Source organism: Folsomia candida, unplaced genomic scaffold (genome assembly GCF_002217175.1).
Source record: "Folsomia candida strain VU population unplaced genomic scaffold, ASM221717v1 Fcan01_Sc017, whole genome shotgun sequence".
In the NCBI taxonomy this organism is placed as follows: domain Eukaryota; kingdom Metazoa; phylum Arthropoda; class Collembola; order Entomobryomorpha; family Isotomidae; genus Folsomia; species Folsomia candida.
The window spans coordinates 2,808,835-2,818,641 of record NW_019091209.1 but is presented as its reverse complement, the minus strand read 5'-3'; the positions used below and the strand labels follow the sequence as shown (position 1 = coordinate 2,818,641).

At 36.3% G+C, this 9,807-nt stretch overlaps 2 protein-coding genes across 2 annotated transcripts; both read left to right on the top strand.

The window, feature by feature from the left end:
- The first annotated feature begins 154 nt into the window (after window positions 1–154).
- LOC110856845 (AP-1 complex subunit beta-1) lies at window positions 155–5,466 on the top strand. Its single transcript, XM_022105417.2, has 14 exons — window positions 155–478; window positions 561–731; window positions 792–1,037; window positions 1,122–1,315; window positions 2,320–2,491; window positions 2,580–2,894; window positions 2,982–3,109; window positions 3,192–3,393; window positions 3,473–3,913; window positions 4,008–4,192; window positions 4,278–4,494; window positions 4,596–4,767; window positions 4,844–4,998; window positions 5,093–5,466. The coding sequence occupies exons 1-14, from the start codon at window positions 371–373 to the stop codon at window positions 5,165–5,167; spliced, it is 2,781 nt and encodes a 926-aa protein (XP_021961109.1). The 5' UTR covers window positions 155–370; the 3' UTR covers window positions 5,168–5,466.
- Window positions 5,467–5,799: 333 nt separating this feature from the next.
- LOC110857039 (phosphatidylinositol transfer protein alpha isoform) lies at window positions 5,800–9,693 on the top strand. Its single transcript, XM_022105652.2, has 7 exons — window positions 5,800–6,499; window positions 6,659–6,853; window positions 6,944–7,043; window positions 7,128–7,370; window positions 7,489–7,610; window positions 7,692–7,782; window positions 7,902–9,693. The coding sequence occupies exons 1-7, from the start codon at window positions 6,483–6,485 to the stop codon at window positions 7,947–7,949; spliced, it is 816 nt and encodes a 271-aa protein (XP_021961344.1). The 5' UTR covers window positions 5,800–6,482; the 3' UTR covers window positions 7,950–9,693.
- The last annotated feature ends 114 nt before the right edge of the window (window positions 9,694–9,807 follow it).

Here is a 9,807-nt window from a genome sequence, read left to right as displayed (position 1 = left end):
ATGTACAGATTCTCATTAAAATGTTATAACAATGTAGAATTTTAGATAAGCTACAAAATTGAGACAAGTTGAACTAGCAAGTCTCATCTCTCTCATCGGTTAGCTTAATTTTGCATTCGGGTGATTCGGCTCGCCAAACTCGTGGCCACACAACCGATCCCAGTCAGTCAGTCGGAGTAGGAGTTTCTTCTCGTCTGTCATTCATCATTCCAGAAGTTATTAAATTTACGAATTAATTTATTTGGGAGTTTTTTGACGAACCAAGTAAAACCTGAAGTGACACCCTGCTGCCGTGCAAGTTGAAAAAGTGTAAGGTTTCCTGAAACCCTTCATCCGGCAAAATCTGAGTCACCAAAAACAAATTGCCAAAATGACGGACGCGAAATACTTTACGACGACCAAGAAGGGGGAGATTTTCGAGCTCAAGTCGGAGCTAAATAGTGATAAAAAGGAGAAGAAACGGGAAGCAGTTAAAAAGGTAAGTTAGTTTATGGGGGAGTGGTAATAATTACTGTTCAATTTGATAGATAAGTGATTATTGTTTTGTTTTTGTTTGACAGGTAATTGCATCCATGACGGTTGGAAAAGATGTTTCTGCCCTGTTTCCCGATGTCGTCAACTGTATGCAAACAGATAACCTCGAGTTGAAGAAATTGGTGTATTTGTATCTCATGAATTACGCCAAGAGTCAACCAGACATGGCAATTATGGCTGTCAACACGTTTGTCAAGGTAAGGTTTATAAGTTAAGTAGTAAATTATATATTAACTAATTGACTATTGTAATTGTAGGATTGTGAAGATCCAAATCCTTTAATTCGAGCTCTGGCTGTTAGAACGATGGGTTGCATTCGGGTGGATAAAATTACCGAGTATTTGTGTGAACCATTGAGAAAATGTTTGAAAGATGAGGATCCCTACGTTCGGAAGACAGCTGCCGTCTGCGTCGCCAAGTTGTATGACATCAATGCCCAACTTGTGGAGGATCAAGGGTTTTTAGAACAGCTCAAAGATTTACTTAGCGATTCGAATCCAATGGTAAAAGTGACTTTTTGTATTAAATATAGTATGTATTCGTGCTAGTAAAATTGATAGCAATGTTAATTATTATATAACCTTTAGGTGGTCGCGAATGCAGTTGCAGCATTATCTGAAATTAATGATTCTAGCCCCTCCGGGGTTCCATTGGTGGAAATGAACGCTCCCACAATCAATAAACTTCTCACCGCCTTGAACGAGTGCACGGAATGGGGTCAAATATTCATTTTGGACTCGTTGTCAAACTATAATCCAAAAGATGAGCGAGAGGCACAGAGGTAGAATTTTATTAAGATTATTAGCAGAGCTGGCCAAATTACTTGGAAGTCAAATTACAAATTACAATTACAATCACAACATTGCTTCAATTACAATTACAAATTACAATTACTCAAGAAAACTCAATTACTAATTACAAATTACAATTACATCTCTAAAAAAATTCGCTTCAATTACAATTACAAATTACGTAATTGAATTACATCACAAATTACAATTACATTTGAGATTTTTTAATGAAAATTCATCATTTAATAGTCAAATAATTTCAATACTTGTTCGCTTTTAACAATGTAAATGCCTTTACATCAAAATTTCCACCTAGAAAAACTAATTTGCAAAGGTAAATTTTGCAAGTAAAAGTATTTATCAGTATGTACATTGTTCGAAGTGAACAAGTATCGAAATTATTTGAATATTAAATGATGAATGTTCATTAAAAAATCTCAATTATAATTAATAATTTGTCTTATAATTCAATTGAGTAATTAGTAGCATTTACTTATTTTCATGCATAAGGCCCCTATGCATGAAAATACACCCTACCCTAGTAGTAATGAATTCTTATGTATGGTAACTAAAAAATTTGCGAATGTGAAAGAATGATTATTTAATCCAAAAAGTGAAAGGCAGTGAAATGTTCACGTATGAAATACGACAAATTTAACAAAAACGTTGAATTTTGATGTGTTCTACTCACGATAGATGGTGGTTTAGTAATTGTAATTGAAGAAGTAATTGAATTACAATTACACCATGTTGAAATGTGCAATTACAAATTACAAATTATCAATTACATTTAGTTCAATTGCAAATTACAATTACAATTACATTTCTTTAATGAAGTAATTGAAATTACAATTACTAATTTGTAATTTGTAATTGTAATTGTCAATTACTAATTTGGCCAGGTCTGATTATTAGATTATACTGACCATCTATGTTAACTATTTAATTTATAATATATCCGAACGACTTATTTTTGATTGCCTGTTTGTTTCAGCATCTGTGAACGAATAACTCCACGACTGGCTCACGCGAATGCTGCGGTGGTGTTGTCTGCAGTTAAAGTGCTAATGAAGTACATGGAAATGATCAACGACACTGAGTTTGTGACCGTTCTTACCAGGAAACTTGCACCACCTTTGGTTACATTGTTGTCTTCAGAACCAGAGGTATGTGTTTTGGGCTAGTTGTGAAAGAATTGTGTTGTATTACATACAAAGGCAACATATTAAATTATTCATTTCGAATTATTTTTAGGTGCAATATGTGGCTCTGAGAAACATCAATTTGATTGTGCAAAAGCGACCCGACATCTTGAAACATGAAATGAAAGTGTTCTTTGTCAAGTACAATGATCCCATCTACGTAAAATTGGAAAAACTCGACATCATGATCCGGCTCGCATCTCAAGCAAACATTGCACAAGTTTTATCTGAATTAAAGGAATATGCGACCGAGGTGGACGTCGATTTTGTGAGGAAGGCAGTCCGAGCAATTGGACGCTGTGCTATAAAAGTAGAACAATCTGCTGAGCGATGCGTTGCGACATTACTGGATTTGATTCAAACTAAAGTAACTTATACAAAACAATGTGCAACTTACTATTTTATATTAAGTACTAAAACTTAATTAACGGAACTTTTGTTTTGTGTGTTATAGGTGAACTATGTGGTTCAAGAAGCTATTGTGGTGATCAAGGACATATTTCGAAAATATCCCAATAAATATGAAAGCATCATCTCGACCCTATGCGAAAATCTCGACACTTTGGACGAACCCGAAGCTAGGTTGGTGGAAAATAGTTTTAATTCTATTCATAAAGTACACAAGTTACACATATTCTAACTATTTTTAAAATACTTTGTGCAGGGCCTCGATGATTTGGATTATTGGAGAGTATGCCGAAAGAATTGACAATGCTGACGAATTGTTGGAAAGTTTTCTTGAAGGATTTGCTGATGAAAACAGTCAAGTTCAGCTTCAACTATTGACTGCAATTGTGAAATTATTTCTCAAGCGTCCAGCAGACACGCAAGAGTTAGTGCAGCAAGTCCTATCTTTGGCAACACAGGTACGTAAATCTCAGCCTTTATTAATTAATTGCATTATTTCGTATTGTCTAACGAATGTCATCTCTTACTTATTTTTAGGATTCTGACAACCCTGATTTGAGGGATCGAGGTTACATTTACTGGAGGCTTTTATCCACCGACCCTGCAGCAGCTAAAGAAGTTGTCTTGGCAGAGAAGCCTTTGATTTCAGAAGAGACAGATCTGTTGGAGCCGACCTTGTTAGATGAGTTGATTTGCCATATTGCCAGCCTGGCGTCCGTGTATCACAAACCTCCCAGTGCATTCGTCGAAGGGAGAGCTGGGCTAAGGAAAGCACTGCCGGCAAGGGGCGAAGGTGGTGTAGCGTCTTCTTCTGTGGAGACAACGAGTGCTCACCCATCCGTCATTCCGTCACACGACACACTAATTGGTGATCTTTTGAGCATGGACTTGAACCCTGTAGTCCAAACAGCAGCTCAACCTGCTTCAGGATTTGGTGGGGGTCATGTTGACTTGCTGGGCGGTGGTTTGGATGCATTGGTAAAAATTATATTTTACTATTAATGCAAATTTGAATCCCTCAAAAGTTATTTCATTTGCATTGAGTTTATGTATTTAATTTGATGTATTCAAGTTGGATGTTGGCGGAGGTGGTGGGATGTCACAAGCTGCACCTCCTCCTGGAGGTGGTGGTCTGCTGGGCGACATATTTGGACTTGGAGGAGGAGACCAATCGGGAGCAACGGTTATGCCAAAAGTACTCTGGCTGCCAGCAGTTAAGGGGAAAGGACTCGAGATTAGTGGGACATTTAGTCGCAGGTACTTTGCACATAGTTAATTGTATATATATATCTGGAGATTGTGAGAAGAAAAGATTTTAACTCATTTGGCACGTTTATTTCAGAAATGGACAAATATACATGGACATGACATTCACAAACCGAGCAATGCAAACAATGTCTGGATTTGCGGTTCAATTTAACAAGAATAGCTTTGGACTACTTCCTGCACAACCGCTCCAAGTTCCAGCCCCACTCACGCCAAATCAATCCTGTGAAGCGTCTTTGCCCCTGAATACTACTGGTCCCGTGCAGAAAATGGACCCATTAAACAACCTTCAGGTATTTTTTTAAATCAGTTCTCTCAACTCAAATCTGCTTTATTAAAACAATCTTGTCGTCCGATTACTCTAATACTAATTTTATATATTACTAATTTTTAGGTGGCAGTCAAGAACAATGTCGACGTACTTTACTACGCGTGCTTGGTTCCGATGCACGTGTACTTTGTTGAAGATGGTCAAATGGACAAGAGAGTCTTTTTGCAAACATGGAAAGACATTCCAACCCAAAACGAAGTTCAGTACACGTTGACAAATATGTCTCATAGTTCTGGTAAAAATACAATCTTGAAGCTCATTACTTAATGTTATAATTGCGTGGGTCTCTAATTTTAAAATCTCTTTTTTAGATTCTGTCGTTCAGAAGATGCAACAAAACAACGTCTTCACAATAGCAAAGAGAAACGTGGAAGGCCAAGACATGCTTTACCAATCATTGAAACTCACCAATGGAGTTTGGGTGCTTGTGGAAATTAAAATCCCACCCGGTGGAAGTGTCTACACTGTAAGGAATTGCTAACTATTTGCACAAATATGTATTTATTTCCGTAATGATTATAAAAACTCCATTTCATTCAAACGATCCTAAATATTTGCAGCTAAGCATTAAATCCGTGACCGTGGACGTGGCAGCCGGTGTCTACCAAGCTTACGAAAACATTCTCCGGTCATAATTCCGACCTGTGCCGACAACGTTCCCATCATGAATTTACTAGATTATTAGTTTAACCTAGATTTAACTATATATCTCTAAATAATCTACAATTATTTTGAACTGAACCACACAAATCATGTTTCCTTTTCACATAATTCCAGACATTTGTTATTACGTAATCATAGCATTATATAATGATATCCTACACCGGCCGTCGTCGCCACCCCCATCATCATCAAGAACACCAATGATTAACTTATTTTATCTCTAAATTAAGTATAAATTTCTGAAATAAATGTAGTGAATCAGACTCAAAAAGTACTCTATATTTTCCTCTGTTTACAACTAAACTGTATAATTCCACGTATTCTAACCACTATAATTTTACTGAAATTAGGTTATCAGCGTTTCATGGGAAATGCTGGACTGGAGAAAGTGAGCCGCCCCTCCCCTGCTGGTCAGCCGAGGAAGAGGGGGGCGAGTTAGTAGGTGTTGATCTCCACCAGAGGATGCTCGAGATGACATGCGGCTTCAACGGGTAGGCGTTGAATCCTCCTATTTCTGATACGAGAGTGAGATGATGATGATGATGATGGTGAATCTAGCCTGCTTCCTCAACTCCTCGTATTTCTTTTGTAGGTAAGTAGACTCGAGGTGGTTGGTTTTATTAGTGTGAGGGCAAGGTGAGTGGACGACACTCACTCACTTTCATTCACTTTAGTCACTCACTCGTCCAGAGAGCGAGGAGAGGAAGGAAACGTCGTCCGGGCTGAGATCATAATTAATTTAGTCGATTGATTCATCATTACGGAACATACATAACTCGATTGTGTGTGTGTGTCCACTTTCTGGGTCACCTTTCCTTCTGCACGTCACTTCCTCGGCCTCCTCCTCCTCCTCCTCGTCATCTTGTCCTCAACACCTCTCTTGATCGTTCCTCCTCGTCCGTCGGTCTGTGTGCACTGGGCGGAGGAATTAAGAAGATACTCCACCACCCGTATTGGGAGCCATTCAAGATAAGCACACACTCATCATCAGCCAGCCACCACTTAAAATTACACTTCAGAGTCAACCATCATCATCATTGATCATCATTTACCATTAGCAGATCACCCATCACCTGCTGCCCTTGATTTGCTTTGGTTATATACACATCATCATCTCCACGACAATTAAGTACATTCTCTACCTCTTCGTCACGTAGTGACACGTGTGGTGTGTGGAAATCATAATTCTTCCAGTTTCGACATTGTCACGACCAATTGGAAATTCAAATCGAGATCTATTTCTCTCTATTTCTATCTCTCTTTTCTGGAGTTTGGCAGCTATTCAAAATGCTCATCAAAGAATTGTGAGTTCATTTTATGTATAAGATAGTTTTATAAAATAATAGTTTAATAGTGAGTGAGTTATGATGGATAAAATTAGGAAGTGAAATGGGGGTGGGAGTTTTCTGCAGTGTTTATTATTGGTGGTTAAAAATAATTTGATAATAACTTGTTTTTTTCAGCCGCGTTGTGATGCCTTTGACGGTCGAGGAGTACCAAATTGGTCAGCTGTACTCTGTGGCCGAGGCCAGCATGAATGAAACGGGTGGGGGTGAAGGCATCGAAGTAGTCAAAAATGAACCCTTTGAGGGCGTTCCACTCCTCGGAGGAAAGTACTGTAAGGGGCAGTACACGTATAAAAAGTATCATCTAGCTAGGTAAGGAAATAATCCAGCTCGTAAACCTATATATTATTTTGCATATTGTTCTTCATAATGTAATACATTATGTTCTTTTGTGTCCTTTAGTAAAGTTCCGACTTTTATACGAATGCTGGCTCCTAAGGGCTCAATGGAAATTCATGAGGAGGCTTGGAATGCTTATCCATACTGCCGCACAGTCATTACTGTGAGTTGTTCATTATGGCCGGCTTAATTACCTTGGTGTAAATTTAAAAACTATGCTGAATGTTGTTTTTTATATGTTTTGTAGAATCCAGGCTATATGAAGGATAACTTCATAATTGTGATTGAATCTTTACATTTACCGGACAAAGGAAACCAATATAATGTACATGAACTAGGCAACGACAAGTTGAAGATGCGGGAGGTGGTCATGATTGACATTGCTGCAGACTCTGTTGCGCCTAGCGATTACAAAGCTCTGGAAGATCCTGGCAAATTTCGTTCACAAAAGTCTGGACGAGGTCCACTGGTAGGAGAATGGCAGGGAATGGTAAGCACAAAAAGCATGCATGCAACACGTCATAATATAGGTTATAAAGTTCACATATAGTTGGTTTAGAAGGATTAGCATGGATTATGGATTTATTCAAATTATCTCATCCTTTCAGGTGGATCCCGTAATGACGTGCTACAAGCTGGTCACTGTTGAATTCAAGTGGTTTGGATTGCAAAACAGAGTTGAGAATTTCATTCAAAGGGCTGAGCGAAGACTTTTTACAAACTTTCACAGGTATTTAAAATATGTATTGATTTTTGATCGATTATGTAAATTATGTAAATATTTTTTTTGACATTTGCTTTTATTCTTTAGACAAGTTTTTTGTTGGATTGATAAATGGTATGGCATGACGATGCTGGATATACGAGCGCTGGAGGATAAAGTTCGTGAGGAGTTAGACAGGGTAAGATACAATTTTATTTAATGCATATCCCTGAAAATGTGCGTAAATAATTGATGAGAAATAAAATAAGTGGGTGAGAAATTCCTAACAAATTTTCCATTTTTTTTTGTCCCATGCAGCAAAGAAGAACAGGCGAGGTTCGTGGCATGAAAGCCGAGAGCGACTAATTCATCAGCCAATGCAAGTTTCCAAGCAATCTAAATCACTATTACTTAAACTACCATTTAATATAAAGCTCGTCAACAGTGCGTGCATCTGTTTGTTAATTTTATAAACCTGATGCATTCTTCTAAACTACGTCTGTTTAATTTTGTACAAACAACGTGATATTCTGTTACTGGTCTTGATTACTGTTACAAATTATTACCTTGTTTTATACAGTTATTTACACCCCCCTGAAAATGAATGTAAATTTTTGCTACCATCATCACCTCCATGTAATACATATTCTGTAGTAGAAGAGTTCCAATGTTTTTATAGCCTCGCTCATGATATATGTAGTTCTTTATAAAATCCTCTTTTCCATAATTATTATGATTATTACAAAAATAATTTAAAATCTCAATCTGGGTTTTGTAGTCGTTGTACATTCCATTTCACAAAGTCAAGTTGTATTTATTATTATAAATAATTATTGTTTCGTGTACTACCCACTCTTCCCATTTCTATAATTTGAGTAAAATCAATGAATGTAACAATAATAATTTATCGTCATTATTTTTTGAAACTAATATGAAAACAACGGATTCAATAAGGTTGCTTTAGATAATGTGGCTGTTAATAATGGATTACTTATATAACAATATATATTACCAACAAATTTGATCGATTGATTCGATTCGATGTTTCTCTGGCCGGCCGGCAAATTGTTCGTCATCGTCGTCGACATCATCGCGGCGTCGTCGTCGATATAGAAAAAAGGAATTTTAGGAAAGTTTAAAAAACGTGTAGTAGTATATATATATCCGCAAAAAACGCAACATCATCATCTGAAAACCATAAATACAAACATACTGTGGACGTAGCTCTGGTTTAAATGGATTCTATTCTATCTAGCAAATAATTACTTTAGCCTAAACGAAGAAGGAGAGATATATTACCTGTTTTAGCATAAAAAATATTATAAAAAGAAAAAATATTACGGATTCTGATTATTGTATAAAAAAGAATCAAATCAAAAAGGAAGTATTAATCTAGTCACCACAGCCCAAAAAACTAAAAAGAGAAAAGGAAAACCAAACCGACTAATTTTTTCGTTAAATTAACACATTAATCAAGATTTAAAAGTTACTAACAAAAAATGTAAAAATTGTATCTTGAGTTTACAACATTTGGACTTGTCTCCTCTTATTAATTTTAGTCAGTCATTTTTAATATTATTGTAATTATTTCAAGTTTGCATATATAAAATGGCAACATTTCGCCATTGTTGAAAAACACCAAATTATGATTACATTACAGCGTCTCAACAAGTAATATTTACATAATTCATAAAAAACATAGTCTACGAACCTTATATATTTTTCGTCTCTAAAAAATACTGTCTATAAAACGATAGAGTTTTATTAGTCGATAGTCTCACGAGTCATGACTGATGACTGTAGAGAAGATAACCCAAATGAAATGTCATAATGATAATAACGGTTCGTCGTATAATAATTTTGTCGCCTCGCCATTTGAGGAGATGGCAGGAGGCACACTGATAAGAATAATTATAAAAATGAATACTTATTTACCTTATTATTAATTAGTTTAGTTATAAAATTGACTGAGTTTGAGAAGCTAAAAGCTTTGTCTGAATTTTGATTTATTATTATTGTCATTTTCAGCAGTATCTTCTTACCTTATGTGTTACAAACTACTGAATAGTTCCAATTTCAATAAATGGAAAAGAAAAAAGTTCATAACCCAGAATTTGTCTGTGAGTCAAATTTATAAATGTTTTTCATAAAAATTGGCAAATTTGCAAAAATTACAATTCCATGAGCATTTTTCATACAATATTTGAGTGCGGATTCACGTCAC

Bases quoted from the DNA above. Each gene is read 5' to 3' on its own strand.
- LOC110857039 (XM_022105652.2), top strand. The intron at 7,044-7,127 runs GTGAGTTGTTCA...TATGTTTTGTAG, and splicing joins ACTGCCGCACAGTCATTACT to AATCCAGGCTATATGAAGGA. The intron at 7,611-7,691 runs GTATTTAAAATA...TTTATTCTTTAG, and splicing joins CTTTTTACAAACTTTCACAG to ACAAGTTTTTTGTTGGATTG.
- LOC110856845 (XM_022105417.2), top strand. From the start codon at position 371: ATGACGGACGCGAAATACTTTACGACGACCAAGAAGGGGGAGATTTTC. The intron at 3,110-3,191 runs GTTGGTGGAAAA...TACTTTGTGCAG, and splicing joins TTGGACGAACCCGAAGCTAG to GGCCTCGATGATTTGGATTA. The intron at 4,768-4,843 runs GTAAAAATACAA...TCTCTTTTTTAG, and splicing joins AAATATGTCTCATAGTTCTG to ATTCTGTCGTTCAGAAGATG.